The following is a 17,382-nucleotide window of genomic DNA, read 5'->3' on the forward strand; positions in this document are numbered from 1 at the left end:
TTCTTACTCAGTAATAATTTCAACCAACTCTATGGCAGGTATAATAACTACAGGTTATTTGGGTACATTAATATTAACTCCTAAGCAGCGTGCAATAATTTTTTACTGATGCAAAGGCCAGTGCGGGATGGCAGGAATTAGAGAACACCACCACTCTTTAAAATTAGGAAACAAGCAGGCACTGATGTGCAATAAATGTAACTATACATAGTTTTAAAGTAAACTTATGCTGACAGAATTACAGAGGCTACCATTTATGTCTTCTTCTAAATAAACCATCGAAGAAACAGGTTACATTTCTTCTTGTAACTACTCTGGCAAGTCTTGCCAGGATGGTACAGGCTGAGGGTTTTATCAATAATTTATCAGTATAAGGCCTTGTACATACAGGCTTCAGTATATGAGAAGCCAATGTGTACAGAAAACCTTTACAAAAGTAAGTGTAAAGCATTTGGAAAGCAGCTATTTTGAAGCCTTAAGGGGATATTAAACATAGATATTAATAAGTAAACTGATTTTCACTTTAAAACAAGCTACTTGCTGGTTTCAGCAGGCTTTTAAGTATTAGTGAAGCTTACCATCAGCTTGCTTAAAGTGACAGTCATCGCTCCCCCTACCACCACCAATCAAGAGCTGAATACTGCTCTAAAGGCTTTAAAAAAAAGCTGTGTAATGCTTGTTGAAAGCTTTTCAAATAATTTGAAAACAGTTTTTAGACAAGCTGAAGCCCATATAACAGGGCTTGTACAGTCTGTCTTATCAGCTACTGAAAACCCATATGATTGCTCCTTTGCATCTTGTTTGTCTTCAGTATAGACGTGCCCTAAAGAGAACCCAGAAGGAGCTTTATATTACCGTATTTTTCGCTCCATAAGACGCACCTAGATTTTAGAGGAGGAAAACAAGAAAAAAAATATTCTGAACCAATGGCCTGCAGATATAGAACAGGAAATGACCAGAGACTGCAGACATACTACAGGAGATGACCAGAGACTGCGGACAAACTACAGGAGATGACCAAAGACTGCGGACATAGTACAGATGACCAGAGACTGCGGACATAGTACAGCAGATGACCAGAGACTGCGGACACAGTACAGGAGATGACCAGAGACTGCGGACACAGTACAGGAGATGACCAGAGACTGCGGACACAGTACAGGAGATGACCAGAGACTGCGGACACAGTACAGGAGATGACCAGAGACTGCGGACACAGTACAGGAGATGACCGGAGAATGCGGACACAGTACAGGGGATGACCAGAGACTGCGGACACAGTACAGGAGATGACCAGAGACTGCGGACATAGTACAGGAGATGACCAGAGACTGTGGACACAGTACAGGAGATGACCAGAGACTGCGGACATAGTACAGGAGATGACCAGAGACTGCGGACACAGTGCAAGAGATGACCAGAGACTGCGGACATAGTACAGGAGATGACCAGAGACTGCGGACACAGTACAGGAGATGACCAGAGACTGCGGACACAGTACAGGGGATGACCAGAGACTGCGGACACAGTACAGGAGATGACCAGGGACTGCGGACACAGTACAGGAGATGACCAGGGACTGCGGACACAGTACAGGAGATGACCAGGGACTGCGGACACAGTACAGGAGATGACCAGGGACTGCGGACACAGTACTGGAGACGATCAGAGACTGCGGACACAGTACAGGAGACGATCAGAGACTGCGGACACAGTACAGGAGATGACAAGAGGCTGCGGACACAGTACAGGAGATGACCAGGGACTGCGGACACAGTACATGAGATGACAAGAGGCTGCGGACACAGTACAGGAGATGACCAGAGACTGCGGACACAGTACAGGAGATGACCAGAGACTGCAGACCTTTGGGGACAAGTACCCGCTCCCACTTCCACGGAGTCTTGTGGGACACGTGACAGGTCCCAGAAGACTACAGGTGGCAATTCACAAAGTGCAGCGCTTCTCGCGCATGCGCAGTGGGCACCCGGCTGTGAAGCCATCAGCTGTCACAGCCGGGTGTCCACACTGCAGATGCCGGTGCCGGGGAGAGAAGACGGCCGGTGAAAGCAGGACACCGCTGGTCCGAGGAACAGGTAGGACCGAGGAGCGGGTTCTTCTGCACAGTAGAGCCGAGCGGCCGACCCATATTCTAACAGGGAGGCTGCGGGAATACCGGGCCGGCCGTTCCATATTCGCTCTATAAGACACACAGAAAGTGCGTTTTATGGAGCGAAAAATACGGTATATTTTTAGGAGGCTGTACATTTTTTAAAATCAAATAACACCATAATTACTGCATTAGAACACATTTTCATAAAAAGAAACAATATACAGTACATGTTTCAAATCAGGTCATATTTTAAAATAATTGTGTTAGGGATTCACTACCTTCCAGCTGATTTTGAATTTTGTCTTTATCTTTCTCAGCTTCATTCTTTGCTCTGGCAGCTTCTAATTTTATGTTGGTAATTTCAATGTTGTGGGAATGCTTTAGTTTATCAATCTGTATTATAGAAAATAAGTATGTGTTAGCACATAATAGTCGATATACCAAACCATTTCAGTTTCAGTATATGCAAACATAACTTCCCCTTTAACCCAATACGATTTTCAAATCCAGCACCGTATTAAAATACAAGAACATTGCATGAATGTTATCCTATGGGCGCATGCTTACAATGCTTCTTCCAAATTTACGGTTTTGATTTCCTACTTATAAAGATATTTAACAAGGACACTTTTCCACTCTTGAGTGACATCACAACACAACTGATGTAGCTTACCTATCCCATTTGCTTACTGGGACTGCCCTTTCACCTATCCTGGAAAATGATTTTCTAGATTTAATTTGTCATCAAATAAATGTATGGTTATACAAGCAGGGGTGTTAATGCAAACAGATAAAGTGGAAATGCCTGGGCCAGCAGCTTCAGGGATTTCAAGCTGGATTTTGCAGCTGCAGAGTTTCACAAAACACAACAGCATAGAAAAACAAGCAGGAAGAGTCTATCACAACTCAAATCACAAAAAAAGGTAACTTGCCAGAACTGACCAGACAGTGCCAGAATGTAGGTCAGTTTGCCAGGTCATTTCTGGAATGACTAATCTCCAGGAGGGCCTGCTTAAGATTTGTGCCCACTGTTGATCCAAAGGAAGGCAAAAAATTCCCCCAGTAAATAATCCAATTTGCTTCAACGGGGGAAAAAAAAAATCTTTCCTGGATCCCCAAGAGGCAATTGGATATTCCCTGAATCAACTTTACCTATAAATATTAGTATCCAGGTTTATTATGTTTATCTAGGAAAGAATCCAGTCTCTTTTTAAAAAATAATCTACTGAGCTGGCCAGAACAGGTTCTTGAGGGAGTCTATTACACATTGTTTGGGGACAGTCTGGGGAATGCAGTGGCATGTGTTAAAAGAAAGAACTCCTCTTCACTATGAAAGAAAGACGCTCATATTTACTATGGCTTTTTACTAGTTTGTCATTGGTTGCTATGGGTAACAACAGTTTTATAATTGGTTTCTAAAAGTATTTTTCATCAGTTTTCCTTTATTTGTTAAAAGTACCACCGCATTTATAATTGGCTTTATATTAACAGCCCTTGTAAAGCTTTTGGTCACATCCACATTTTATGTTGCACACCCCATTTTGCCTCCCCTCACATTCCCACTTTGCAAAAATCTCCCCCACCACCAGGCTAGGGGCATTGTATCAGTTACCAGGTATATATATATGCAGGTGTATGCAGTGGATATGCATATGCGGTAATCAAAGGTGGTGCTGTGCTGTATATTCTTCTGACATCTAAACTGTATACATTACATATGCCTGACCCCAGAGCTCTGTGCATTATCCACTTCTGACCCCCTTACTTTGTATATTACACATCTGACCCCTGTACTCTGTACATTACATTTTTCTAACCCCTGTACTCTGTACATTACATTCTTCTAACCCCTGCACTCTGTACATTACATTCTTCTAACCCCTGCACTTTGTACATTACATTCTTCTAACCCCTGCACTTTGTACATTACATTCTTCTAACCCCTGCACTCTGTACATTACATTCTTCTAACCCCTGCACATTACATTCTTCTAACCCCTGCACTCTGTACATTACATTCTTCTAACCCCTGCACTCTGTACATTACATTCTTCTAACCCCTGCACTCTGTACATTACATTCTTCTAACCCCTGCACTTTGTACATTACATTCTTCTAACCCCTGCACTTTGTACATTACATTCTTCTAACCCCTGCACTCTGTACATTACATTCTTCTAACCCCTGCACATTACATTCTTCTAACCCCTGTATTCTGTACATTACATTCTTCTAACCTCTGTACTCTGTATGTATGCTCAGGTTTAAGCCCCACCCACTATTGCCACAATTTCGCAACACCCATCACTGACCTCACCAGTGCACTGTGCATGCCATTATTGGTTCCACCCACTGCTCTACCCCCTACTCTGCCTCCATTCTTTTGACATTACCATTTTCAAAAGTTTCCAGGTATGTCAGTCACTTTCTGGTCATACACCTCTAAGCTGTGTTCCCAGCAAAAAGTCAAGTTATTGAATATTGCAATGTAAAATAGATGGATCTTTTTGTCCAAAAAAAAAAAAAAATGTAAATGTGTTTAAGTGGTTATCTAAACACAAACTTTTAATAGCAAAGTTATTACTGGACATAATACATTACTTTGCTAGTGAGTGTATGAGCCTTTCTTTCAGCTTCCAGCAGTTTCTTATTTAAAATGTCATTTTGTTCTGTAGTCGAGTGAAGCTCATTTTCCAGCCGTTCAAGGCTCAGCTTCAAAGACTGCTTCTCTGCCTAGAAAGGATGAATAGGCATTAGTGTAAACTCACAAAACAATAGCATTCAAAAACTGAGGGATGAATACATCACACTGTTCACCTATGATCAAATGATTCATCCACAAAATGCAAAAACAAGAGGACCAATCATAAGAAACCATACTAATCTGTATTAGTAATGTTTACTGAATTTCATTACAGACTATACTAAAATATTTCACCTTGCCATAGGCTTTACATGTTTAGGTTACAAAATAGTTTGCAGAGAAGCAGATACCTTGCAGTTTTCAAAGAAGCAAACTACACCCCTTTCTTGCATCATCCTTCCATGTGCTCCTTGCTGCAAAGGCCAGGTATAGGTTGGGGTGGTTGCCATTTGTGTGTACTATTGGTGAACTGTTGAGGGGACGCACTGCATACCTTCACTGCCATTGTGCTATTGCTGGGTGTAAAGTGTGTCCCTATACCTTTAAGGAGGGGTGGGTTCATCCAGGCATACCTGCCCTCAATTTATCCATTATTATATATGTGCTCAAACTTTGGAGACTCAATTTATAGAATTAGTACACTGGGGTGCCGTGAGATGGCCTTTGCAGCTTATCCATATGTTTACAAATGTGTGCAAACCAAATCCCTTATTTTAACATGAACTGCTAGACAGGGTTAATTCGGTTTGTTGCAGGCTGGCAAATAAGTGAGCTTGGAATTTTTGTTTTTTGACATGCATAGCCCTTCCATGTGCTCCTTGCTGCAAAGGCCAGTTATAGGTTGTGGTGGTTGCCATTTCTTTGTACAAGAGAAGCAGATACCTCCTTAGACCTGTTGACCACAAATTTGCTATATTAGTAAGCTCTCAGTAAAGGTCTAATAGTCAATAGTCCGGTACCGCCTTTTGCAACCAGAGTGCCTTCTGGGTTCCTCAGGGGTGTCTTGGCAAAGTGCCTAAAAACATCATCCCTAATTGCCTACAAATTACAAGTTAGAAGGTGAGTCAAAGCCTGCCTTTGTGTCACACAAAGCCATAGGTTTTCATTGTGCACCATTACAGCCTTGGATACTGTGCTGGCCAGCTGCTGGCATCCTAAAAACCAATGACGTCATTGGCTGATCTAGAGGACATTGAATGCCTGCACAGCATCCTCGTTTGCCCCTCCCTATCCATCTCCATCAGCACTGGGGTTATGTTAGATGAGTTATGAGGAGAAGCCCTGGAATACTAGTCAGTACCAGTGTGCAAAGGTATATTGCTTTGTAAGAATAAATCACCTCTAATATTGGGTATCCTAAGTGTGTGGATGCTGCTGCATTATGTAAAATTATTCATTAAGTGCTTTACGTTTTGGAATGGGGTACCTTGAGATTGTGCATAATTTTATATTTCAATATTTTTATTGAGAAACAAGCATAGAAAAGCATAAAACGAGATGGCAAAAAAAAAAGTCCACCTACATGGTGGAACGAGATATAGAATCAGAATCATAACACTGATAGGCATGCAAAAAGATGATCGAAAAGTGGCATTACAAATACACACAGAGAGTGCCATAACCATCAAGACATACAGGTTTCATAAATCAATAAACAGAAATTGAACCAAAGGAATGAACCAAATGTGACAGAAATAATTCAGCGAATAGAGTAGAAAGAGAGAGAAGAAAGAGAGAAAAGAAGAAGGAAATTACTCCTAAGGGAAAGGAAGAAAATAAGAGGGGGGGGGGGGTCAGCTGTAGGACTCTGATACAGTAATGTAATTAATCCAAGGCTCCCAAGTCCTCTCAAATCTGGACATATCGTCATCGACAATACTTGGCAGTTTATAGTTAACCATTATCCAGATAAGTTTTTGTTTCACCCTGTTTAACGGGATCAAAGATTGTTTCCAACTTCTAGCTATGGTAATGCAAGCCGCCAGTAATAGGTATAACATTAGTTTAGTCGATTTTTTGGGAACGTCAGAGGGTAGTATATTGAACACTTCCGGCGATCTACGGATACTAACTCCTGTTACTGAGTATATAAAATTGAATATGCGGATCCAGAACCTACTCACAACTGGACATTTCCACCAAACGTGGAACATGGTACCCTCTTGACCACAGCGTCGGAAACAGCTAGATGACAGCTAGATGACACTGAGGGATACATTATGGCTAGGCGAGTAGGAACCAACAAGATCAGTGTTAATCGAGATCTTCGATAGAGTATGAGCCGCATTCCGCCACGTATCTAAATCTAATGAACTATTTAAATCCCTCTCCCATTGGGTCATGTAGGATAATTTAGTGAGGGGATCAACCAATGAAGCATAAATAATGGATAAACGACCTCGCATCATTCCACTTGCCCCACAGGAGACCTCGAGGGAAGTAAGCGCACAAGGTTCTGTAAGTAATCTAAGTTTGCTATTGATAAAAGAGCGAAGTTGGTGATAACGGAATATTTCTCCATGAGGCATCTTATAATTAGTCACAAAATATTGAGGAGACCGAGGATGAACCGCATCTAAATAGTCTCCGATACGTAACAACCCCTTATTAATCCACCAGTGGAACCTCGAGGAAGACAGACCCGGGGAAAACTCAGGATTACTAAACACCGGGGCTAACGGGGTATGCGGAGAGGAGAAAGGTTTACGAGCTCCCCATCAATCCCACACCGATAAAGAATAGGATAGAGTAGGACACAAAATAGGAGGACGCAATCCACTGGTAAGCCACATGAGAGAACCAATAGCATATGGACGGCACGAAAGAGCCTCAATCCCAACCCATTGGGGGACACATCCCCTGGCCGTAGTACATGATAACTGTGCTATCTGGGCCGCCTGAAAGTATGCTAAAAGATTAGGGAGTCCCAAACTGCCATGCCTCTTCAGAGAAAATAAGGTAGATTTGTTAAGCCTAGGGCGTTTTCCCCTCCATACAAATCTAGAGACTGTTGCTTGTAGTAATAACAGTTCCCGTTTGGGGATCATGATTGGTAGTGTCCTGAAATAGTACAATAATCTTGGTAGAAAGGTCATTTTAATAGAAATAATTCTACCGAACCAGGAAAGTGAAAGATCCTGCCAGTCTAGTAAGCCATTTTTAAGTTGTTTGAAAAGCAGGAGATAGTTGGCCTTGTATAATGTCAATATAGATTTCATAAGGTGAATCCCTAGATAGGGGAGAGAACCAGGGGCCCATTGAAAATCAAAATTTTCCCGGTAGTAACGAGCCTCCAAATCGGGTAACGAGATATTTAAAGCAACTGTTTTAGATGAGTTAAGTGTAAGACCGGAGGCCTCAGAAAACCGATGAAACAAATGGAAGAAACCAGCCAGGGATGTTCGAGGATTGGATATGTACATGAGAACATCATCAGCAAATAGGGTGCATTTATGATCCCGTTGACCACAGTAAACACCCAAGATAGTGGGATCAGCGCAAATAGCAATCGCAAGTGGTTCCATTGCCAACGCAAACAGCAATGGAGAAAGAGGACATCCCTGTCTAGTCCCTCGTTCTATCGAAAAAGGGACTGATTTATATCCATGAATGGAAACTTGAGCGGACGGAGTAGAATAGAGGGCCCGCAACAGCGTCGTAAAATAAGGGCCAAACCCGAATTTGTCTAACGTTCTAAATAAATAGTCCCAGAACAGACTGTCCAATGCTTTCTGAATATCCAAGGACAGTAGTAGAATTTCCCTCTGTGGAGACCCGTCCCAATTGGACTGCACAGCTGACAGCAAAGCTATAGTCTGTCTAATTTGGTCCGATGTTTGTCGACCGCTTATGAATCCTGATTGGTCATCATGAATATATAGGGCCAAAAAGTTATGAAGACGTAGGGCCAGGATTTTAGTAACAATCTTTAAATCACAATTAATTAAGGAAATAGGCCAGTAATTGGAGACCATAGCGGCATCCTTGAGAGGCTTGGGAATGGCACTAATGAATGCCTTATAATGCAAATAATTAAAATAGAGGGCTATATGGGGCGTCAGAATATCAGGGAAAGCTTTATAGTAATTATTGGGAAGACCATCTGGTCCTGGGGCCTTATGAGAGGCAAGAGATTTCTCCGCATTCCCAATTTCTTCACATGAGATAGGTCGTTCCATCATCTCCCTATGGGCCTCCTGAAGTGAAATAGACTCCATAAAAGTATCAAGAGAAGAAGAAGAACCCCCTTTGGGCGAGCTATAAAGTTGAGTGTAGAAAGAATGAAATTTGTGGAGGATCTTACCAGGGTCCTGGAATAACGAACAGTTATCCAGTCTGAGTTTGGGGAGGGCCGTCTGGGAATGTCTGGGAGTTAGCTTGCGTGCTAATAGGGTGCCAGGTCTGTCCCTCCAAGTAAAAAATTTATGATTAGACCAACAAAGTTGTTTGTCAGCAGTGGTAGTAAGACACAAGTTAAGTTCCAGTCTGGCCTGGTCAAGTTTAAGTAACAAATCAGGACTGGGATTTTGCTTATGTTGTTGTCCCGGATAATTTTAGATTCGGTAAAGGACATTCGGCGAGAAAAGCAAAGGGACACCCCCCCCCGTTTTTTCTCTGTAGCATTAGCAAAAAAGCAGAGAGGGTAATTTTTATGGATATAGCGTGGAGAGAAGGAGGGGGGAAAATGCGTCTCCTGTAATGCAACTATATCTGCCCCAAGGGAGTGGTATGAGATAAAGGCCTGTATGCATTTGGATGGGGAATTAAGCCCTTGGACATTGTGAGAAATTAGACGAATACCTCCTCTAGTTGACCGTAGGGAAGACATTATAAGTAATAAAAGGAGCTAATCAGGATAGAGACCCCTCGTTCCCGAAAAGTGAAAAGGTCCCTAAGAGTCCTTAAATGTTGCCAGCTGACCCCAGAGAAGAACAAAAAAAGACAGAGAAAAATCGGAGAAAAAGGGAAGAGAAAGGAGAATACATTCGGAACACAAAAGTCTGAATGTCAAGTAACACGAAACAATACTATATAAATGAATCAAACAATGTACCAGGAAATACAGAGCAATAGCCCTGTGGTGGAATGGATCTGCCCAGAGAGAAGATCTCAGGGAAGAGTCTTCCAGTCAGGGAGAGTGCAAAGACACTCTCCGGCACCGACAGTAACAGTAACCCATCAGCAATAAATCAAAAGTATAGTGCATAAAAATATAAGAATACAACAATGAAACAGTTTGAAATGGTATTCAGCAAACAGATGCAATATAAACCCCAAGTGCCACCCCCAGCCCCCCCGCCAATCCCCCCACACCAATACAGCAGCAGCGGCCAACACTCTTAGGAGCCACAGAGAGGCCACCACCAATCAACACATCACAGGGAAAAGTCCCCAAACGGACACGGAAGTTCAAGAGATCTTCCCAGGTGGGTTCCGGGACCCCCTCTTCTTAGATGATGGTGTAGTCCACAATGGCTGGAGCAGCGGAGGTCGAGGAGCCGATCCTGTAGGGGAATGGGATGCCGGACTGCGAGAGATAATACCCAGCTGAAGCAGCAACTCCTCGCCATCCTGGAATGTAGCAAACCCAAAGGACTTTCCATTAAGAGTGAAATGCAGATGAAAAGGGTAGGCCCAACGATATCTAATGCCCTTTTGAACCAAGTGAGAGAGTAGTGGCTTGAGGGATCGCCGCTTCTGGATAGTGGCCGGAGAGACATCAGCAAAGATTTGTATCTTGTGCCCCATAAGCTCTAGGTCTGGATTCTCCCTGCCATACCGCATAACCGCTTCCTTGACCTGGAAAAAATTAGGCTTGACGATATCTCTAGGAGGCCCCCCTTGCCGGGGGGGGGGAATCAATGCCCTGTTAATAAGATCTATCTCCAGATGAAGGTCATCAATGTCGGGCAAAGCAGACTGCATGAGGGTGTGTGCGCAGCTAGTGAGCTCCTTAAGCGACTCAGGGAGTCCTCGAATGTGAAAATTGTACCGCCTGGCCCGATTCTCCAAATCATCAATTTTAGAGTATGCTTCCTCCAGGCGATCTTGCAAGTTGGTGATCATGTTAGAATTTTGGGAGACACTATGGGCTGTCACATCAACTTTAGCCTCGATACTATCCAGACGGTGGCCCAAGACCTGAAAATCCTGCTTAAGGTCAGCCGCCAATTTTGAGGTAGCTCTGTCCAGTTCGCGTTGCAGCAAATCTGCGAACCGAGCTCTCAAAGTCGCGTCACCAGAATATAGAGGCGGGTCAGGAGGAATTGTTGGTGAGGAAGCCGGGCTGTCATCTGCGGGCTCTGGACCGCTATGCTGGCTGGAAAGAATGGCAGCGATCTCGCTGCTCAATGGCGAGGAGGCAGGGGAGTCATGGCCCAAGGAACAGGCCGAAGCCTGGGACTCCGGTGGTACAGGGCTGGAAGGTGACTGGAGGGGCTGCAGGGAGTCACTCACCCCATCTGGTGATGCTGCTGCAATCCTCCTTGGTCCAGTGTGGGAAGAGGTGCCCGTTTTCTCCCTCTGGGGGAGAGGTGCTGCCGTGAGAGAGGCAGAGGAGGCACCAGGAGCCGCGGGCACAGATCCGGCCTCCATCTTGGATCTCCCAGTCCCCGCAGGGAGCTGCATCTGGGTGCCTCCACAACTCTTCACCACCGTTTTTCCAGGCATTATTTTGAGTGCCCGAGGTCCGGTTCAGGACAGGGGGGGGCCCCGGAGAGCGAGGCAGCACTATGCCCTTATATGGGCTGCTATCGGCGCCGGAGATGTGCAGAGCTAATGCCAGGACATCCGATCCCTGTGGCCGCGTATGCGCACCCTGAGATTGTGCATAATTTTAAAGGATGCCTTGACTGAAAAAAAGGTTGAAAAACATTGGTCCAGCAAGTAGGCCAAGTTACACGTGACAGAGGAGGGCTCCAAAAAATGCAATACCATTAGCACATTTACAGTGGGAGGTTGTGGATTCTGTATGTAGCCACCAAATGGGGGACAAATTCTTCTCCCTTGCAATGGATGACACCTGGAGACCAAGTTGTCAGTGCCAGAACAGAAGTCCAGAAAATAAGATTTTATTGCAAACTGGGAATTAAATGCAGTTTCATTATAACCTTATATAGTGGTTTTGCATATATTTTCTTTTTTTATTTATTTATTAAGGTCGAGTCTACAAAAAAAAAAAATAGGAAGAATAAAAACATTTTGACACTGTAAAATCCTTTTTTTGAGTACATTACAGGGCACAGGAGAAGCAATCAGGAACATCTGCCTTTAGAGGATTGGACACTGGCAAACAAGAGCTATAAGGGCAGTCAAGTCTTCCTACTCCCATGTAAAAGGATTTTACAGTAAGTCAGAAATCCTATTTTCTTACATTCTGTACATTATGGAACACAGGAGAAGTAGTCAGGAAAATAGGGATGTCGAAAGCAGTTCTATTGGGGAGGGGTGGGGGTAACACCGCCAACTTGCCTCTTTTTAAAAAAAAACAAACAGTAACAGAAGGGCCTCAAACGATGACAGAGCTGCTTGAAGAATCTTACAACTAGTTGGCATCAGCTGAGACATCCACCTGGCAAAACGTTAAGCGATTCTAAAGGTTCTTTTTTTTTTTTTTTGTAAAATAATAAACATGTTATAGTTACCTGCTGTGTGCAGTGGCTTTGCACACAGCAGCCCGGATCCTCCTCCTATTGGGTCCCCTGCAGGCTCTCCTGGCTCCTCCTGTCTGTCGGGTGCCCCCACAGCAAGCAGCTTGCTATGGGAGCACCCGTTGCTGTGTGTGTCCATTCACATACAGAGCTGTGGTTTGACCCTGCCCCCCTTCTCTCCTCATTGGCTGACTCATTAGTTACTCAGCCAATGAGGAGGCAGAGACACGGGACAGCCAAGGCTATCATTCACATCGCTGGATCGCGATGAGGCTCAGGTAAGTATTGAGGGGGCTGGGGGAGCTGCTGAACACAGAAAAGGTCTTTACCCTCATGCATATAATGCATGAAGGTAAAAAACCTTCAGCCTTCACAACCACTTTAAAACATATGATAGAAAAACCAGATGGCAGCTTTTCAAATCTGTGGAAAAGATGTCTTATGCTAAAAAGCCCAAGAGTCACTAACTGACCTAATGGAGTGTGCCGTAATGGGAAAAAGACAAACCTTGTTTCGGAGAGAATAGACTTGAATTATAATCTGTCAAACCTCCTAACAATGTTGCTAACAGGAACCTTTAGAATTGAAAAACAGAGTCAGACTGTCGTAAGAAAGATGCAGCTGAGAGATAAACTCGAACAGCAAGCACCACATCCAGACAATAAAGAAAAATCTCCTTAGGGAGTTTCTGAGCAGGATAGAGAGATGGTGTGGCAATGATAAGTGGGAAGGAAAAATCCACCTTGTTAAGAAAAGTGGCTTTGGGCTTCAGAACCACTTTCTCTTTTTATAGCATAAGAAAAGAAAAGGTTCCCTGAAGGATAAGGCTGCTAATTCAGAAACTCACCTCACAAATTGATGGCACAGGGAAAGGAAACCTTGTGAGTAAGGATAGACAGAGAAATACTCCAATAGATAGAAAGGGTAGTTTTTGAAGAACCGACAGAACCCATGAGATCCCATGGCATCACTGGGGGACACACAGGAGGAGCAATTGTGGCTAATAACCTCCACAAAGGCCTTCACTAAGAAGTGAGAGGAAAGTGGTCTTTGAAAAAGAACCCCAAGGTCAAAATTTGACTCTTGATGGTACTCAAAACCAAATGCTCATCCAGATCAAACTGAGAAAAAAACAAGATTCGTTCCATAGAGAAGTTGATTTCAAGAGTGTAAGGATAACCAAATCTAATTATCTTTTTGAACCTGGGCTACAACAGCCAGGCCGTCAAACCATGAAGCAGGGTAGCAAATGAGTCCTTGTGACAGAGGATCTGGATGAACCAGAAGGGCCCACAAACAATCTGCCAGCAGTACGACGAGCTTTGAGTACCACATTCTCCTGGGCTATTTTAGTGCAAAGAGAATCACTGGAATGCCCTCCATCTTGATTCTGCAGAGCAGAAGAGGAAGGAACTTCAGAGGAGGGATGGTGTAGATCAGGTTGGACTGATCCCAGGGAGTCACCATCCACTGCACAGGATCCCTGGACTTGGAGACAAAACTCGTCAGTTTGTTGTTGAACTTGTCTAACATCTCCTACCTGCAATAGGGGACATGAAACACCTTGGAATAAGGAGACCACTCTATGGAGCCCCGATGCTGATGACTGAGGAAATCTGCCTGCCAATTGTCCAGGCCGCAAATGTGCATGGTGGACTGGACCAGAATGTGAGGTTTTTCCCAAGCCAGTTTTTGGTCAGCTTCTCTTTGAGCTTCAGGACTTCTGGTTCCTCTTTGATGGATACTGTATGCTACTGCTGTGGTGTTGTCTAACTGACGAGTCAAGAGGTCCAATGTTTCAGGGTCAACCGAAATTCTGTGACCTACAGTATACTGATTGGGACCAAGCTTCATCTGGTGACCCCCCATATACCAAGAGGGTATCCAAGACTCCTCTCCAGCCTGATAATTTTGCCTCCATCATGGGAACATTCAAAAACGGTAAGAGAAGAAAAGTTCTTAATTCCAGTGCTGAATTCATGACCTACCATGCCAGGGCAAACCTGGTTTTGCAGATCGAGCAGATACAATGGTCCTTAGGATAAGCGCTCTTGTCAGAATGTTGAGTTCTAGCAGTTTGGAGTGGTATTGGACATATAGAACTGCCTCGAAGCAGGCCACCATTAAACCCCAAAACCTTATGTAATATGTTATGTAAACAGTGAACAGGTTTGAAATGACATGGAATCACTTTTTCTCTGTGAGAATGGTTGCTCCAGAGCAGTGTGGAGATCTGCCAATGTGGGTACATTGACAAGTTTGATAACACAAAGTGGATTACGCTATGGACCCAAAGGTCCAAATCGTCCCAGGACCAGGTAACTGCAAAGGCCAGCAGACATCTCCCCACTTTCAAAAGTGAGGGTACTGACCTTAGTTGCAGCAGCTGCATTTTAAACTTGCAGACTTTGGAGAAACAAAAGGATTTATTCTGTCCTAAGAAGATGTTTACTTTAGTATTCAGTCAGTAGATAGGAGCTCTAGTATATCCTTATATACTTTGCTGAAAGAAACTTTTTTTTATAGTTCAATGTTCAATGGTTCAAGCTGAAATTAACACACAGGTATACAGTAAAAGTCAGAGCAGTGACTTCTGCCCCTCATTCTTTAGGTTTCAGTTAGAGACAGAGAGGCAGATACCCACAAAGAGCCTCTGATGTGCTCTATCTTTAGAAAACCTACAATGTCCTAGAAATTCTTTGATAACCTGTATCAAAGTGGATACAAAACCTACTTGAATGATGTTTAGTTTTCTAAAGCACAGGTTGTTAACTTTAGTAAAACCAGACCCCAATAAATTCCTCCAAAACCTTACATGCCCCAACAAACCCAACATGCCCAAACATTTACAGCAGATGTAGAGTAATGTGGGTAGCCAAGGCTTGGATCCACACCTTTGCATTTTTTTTTAAATCAGTAGACACACATCAAAATACATGTCAATGCATGTGTCAATCATCTGAGTTAAAGTGGGAGTAAACTCCTCCCTTGGTTGAAGTTTACCTGTAAGTAAGCCTATAATAAGGCTTACCTATAGGTATGGTAAATATCTCCTAAACGAGCACCGTTTAGAAGATATTTACTCTAGCAGCAGCAGGTGATGTCACCAGCGCATGCTATCTGAAAGAACGGCATAGCCCTGCCATTCCTTCAGAGCCCTATGCTGTAAAGAGTGACTCCCGCACGCAAGTGCAGGAGTGACGTCATCACGGCTTGGCCATTCCTAAAAAGGAGAAGTACAGCCAAAGCTTTTTTGGCTGTACTTCTCTTGTAGATCACATGAGTGCAGTTTGTCCTGCACTCCTGTGACCCATTTTCAGCTGACAGCACACTGAAGTCCGCTGTTGGCTGATGTCCCTCAGCCGGTCCAGGCAGAAGAAAGATCCCGACTTTGAAGTCGTCCTTCAATTTCTGGAGGGGCACCTGGCTCAGCCTCTCAGCGAAGCGAGCCTGAGCCAGTCGCTCCCTCCCCTCCACAGCCCACTGCTGCATAATGTGATAGCTTGTGGTGCATACTAGCACATTATGACTTACACTGCCCAATTTTTTTTTTGCTGCGGTTTACTACAGCGTTACGGTGTGCATGGACATTCAACACAAAGTACATTGTAGCATGTGTTAAAAACGCGTAACGCACGTTAACTCACAACATGCATTTTGATGAATTCAGCTTAACACTTTACTATTGTTTACATTAAACTAATTATTTAAGGGCCATTTAGAACACATTACATGCGTTAGCATCTTGCAAATGGGCGTGACATTTCAAATGGCACCCAAGAGCACTAAGGCTAAACACTGCAACTTGCATACATCGTAACGCAACACAGTACACAGAGACTTACTATGTAATGTGCTGCATGAAACAAACTGATCTGTTTGTACAGTGTATTAAACAAGCAGATCAGTTTGTTTTACCTAATTGACACATTTATGTTTCAAGTGATACAATGTAATATCTAACATCTGATACTCCCTCTGCTGGTATAATCATGAATTAACAGCATTACTATTGGTTTCAATACACCTGTTTTATACAATTGTTTTTGAAAAATACAGGGAAAATACCACCATTAACATTAGTAGAAGTATGTGCTGTCCAGTTGCAGCTATTTTAATTTAACCTGTGGAATTATGAAGTTCTTCTGAGCCTTGTAGTCCATCAGAATCTCTGATAAAAACAGCTGTGTAATTTGCAGCAGTTAGGCATGAGAAAGGGCACGTGTCCCTTAAAATCACTGCCTGTTAGCTCCACTGACTTTCCACTAGACACTGCAGATGCTGCTCCCTTGACATCTATGAGGGTCCAGCGAAACACCACCGGCCTCAGGTTGACAGCTGGCCAGCTTTCCGTTTTTCTGGATCTATGCCTCTGGCTATGCTGCAACATAGATCCTGTGTATGTCTCTGTCTGGATACCGAACATGTAAGTGGATATTATTCTAATTGTTATTCTAATTGTTCAATAATATACCTGGCCTTTGTTCTACTTCCATTGTATACACTAGCTGGATTTTACCCTGCTCCACAGAAGGCGCTGCAGAATAGGTTTCTACTGCTTCCCATATGGACTCTCCTGATGCAGATGAACCATTTTAATCTCACCCATCTGGAACTGTTTTGAGGTACACTAAGATTTGTGTAAAGAACAGACCAAATGGACCCTACAGTCATGCTTATGTAAATATGTGCACTACTCTTAAGTTCTTTTTAATTCATTTATTTTTTTAAAATAACCTTCCTTAACACAATACACATTAACAAGTGACAAAACACATGTTGACACACATATAAGTTAACACATCACACCAGAATGGTGTGAAAAGAGTTGTGAGAAGTAAGGCCCTAAACATTCTAAATATAATTTAAAAAAAAACAAACTGCAAGACAGCTGAATTATGGTGCAGGGACAATATACAGTGACAGCCAGCAATATAGTACCTACCTATGTTCTGTTACCCTCCTGTTAGCCTCGC

At 43.3% G+C, this 17,382-nt stretch overlaps 1 protein-coding gene across 2 annotated transcripts in view; it reads right to left on the bottom strand.

Annotated features, from left to right (window-relative positions):
- The window catches only part of CEP83 (centrosomal protein 83), a 62,454-nt gene that overhangs the window by 19,430 nt on the left and 25,642 nt on the right, over positions 1-17,382 (bottom strand). For both annotated transcript variants that reach the window (XM_089652673.1, XM_089652674.1), the window contains exons 7-8: positions 4,715-4,846; positions 2,392-2,506 (exon numbers count right to left, since the gene is read on the bottom strand). In XM_089652673.1, the coding sequence (XP_089508799.1) occupies positions 2,392-2,506; positions 4,715-4,846 (247 nt within the window). The remainder of the gene's footprint in view (positions 1-2,391; positions 2,507-4,714; positions 4,847-17,382) is intronic.

The sequence above is a fragment of the Staurois parvus genome, unplaced genomic scaffold, assembly GCF_062004578.1.
Source record: "Staurois parvus isolate SC_StPar_1 unplaced genomic scaffold, SC_StPar_1.0 ptg000025l, whole genome shotgun sequence".
In the NCBI taxonomy this organism is placed as follows: domain Eukaryota; kingdom Metazoa; phylum Chordata; class Amphibia; order Anura; family Ranidae; genus Staurois; species Staurois parvus.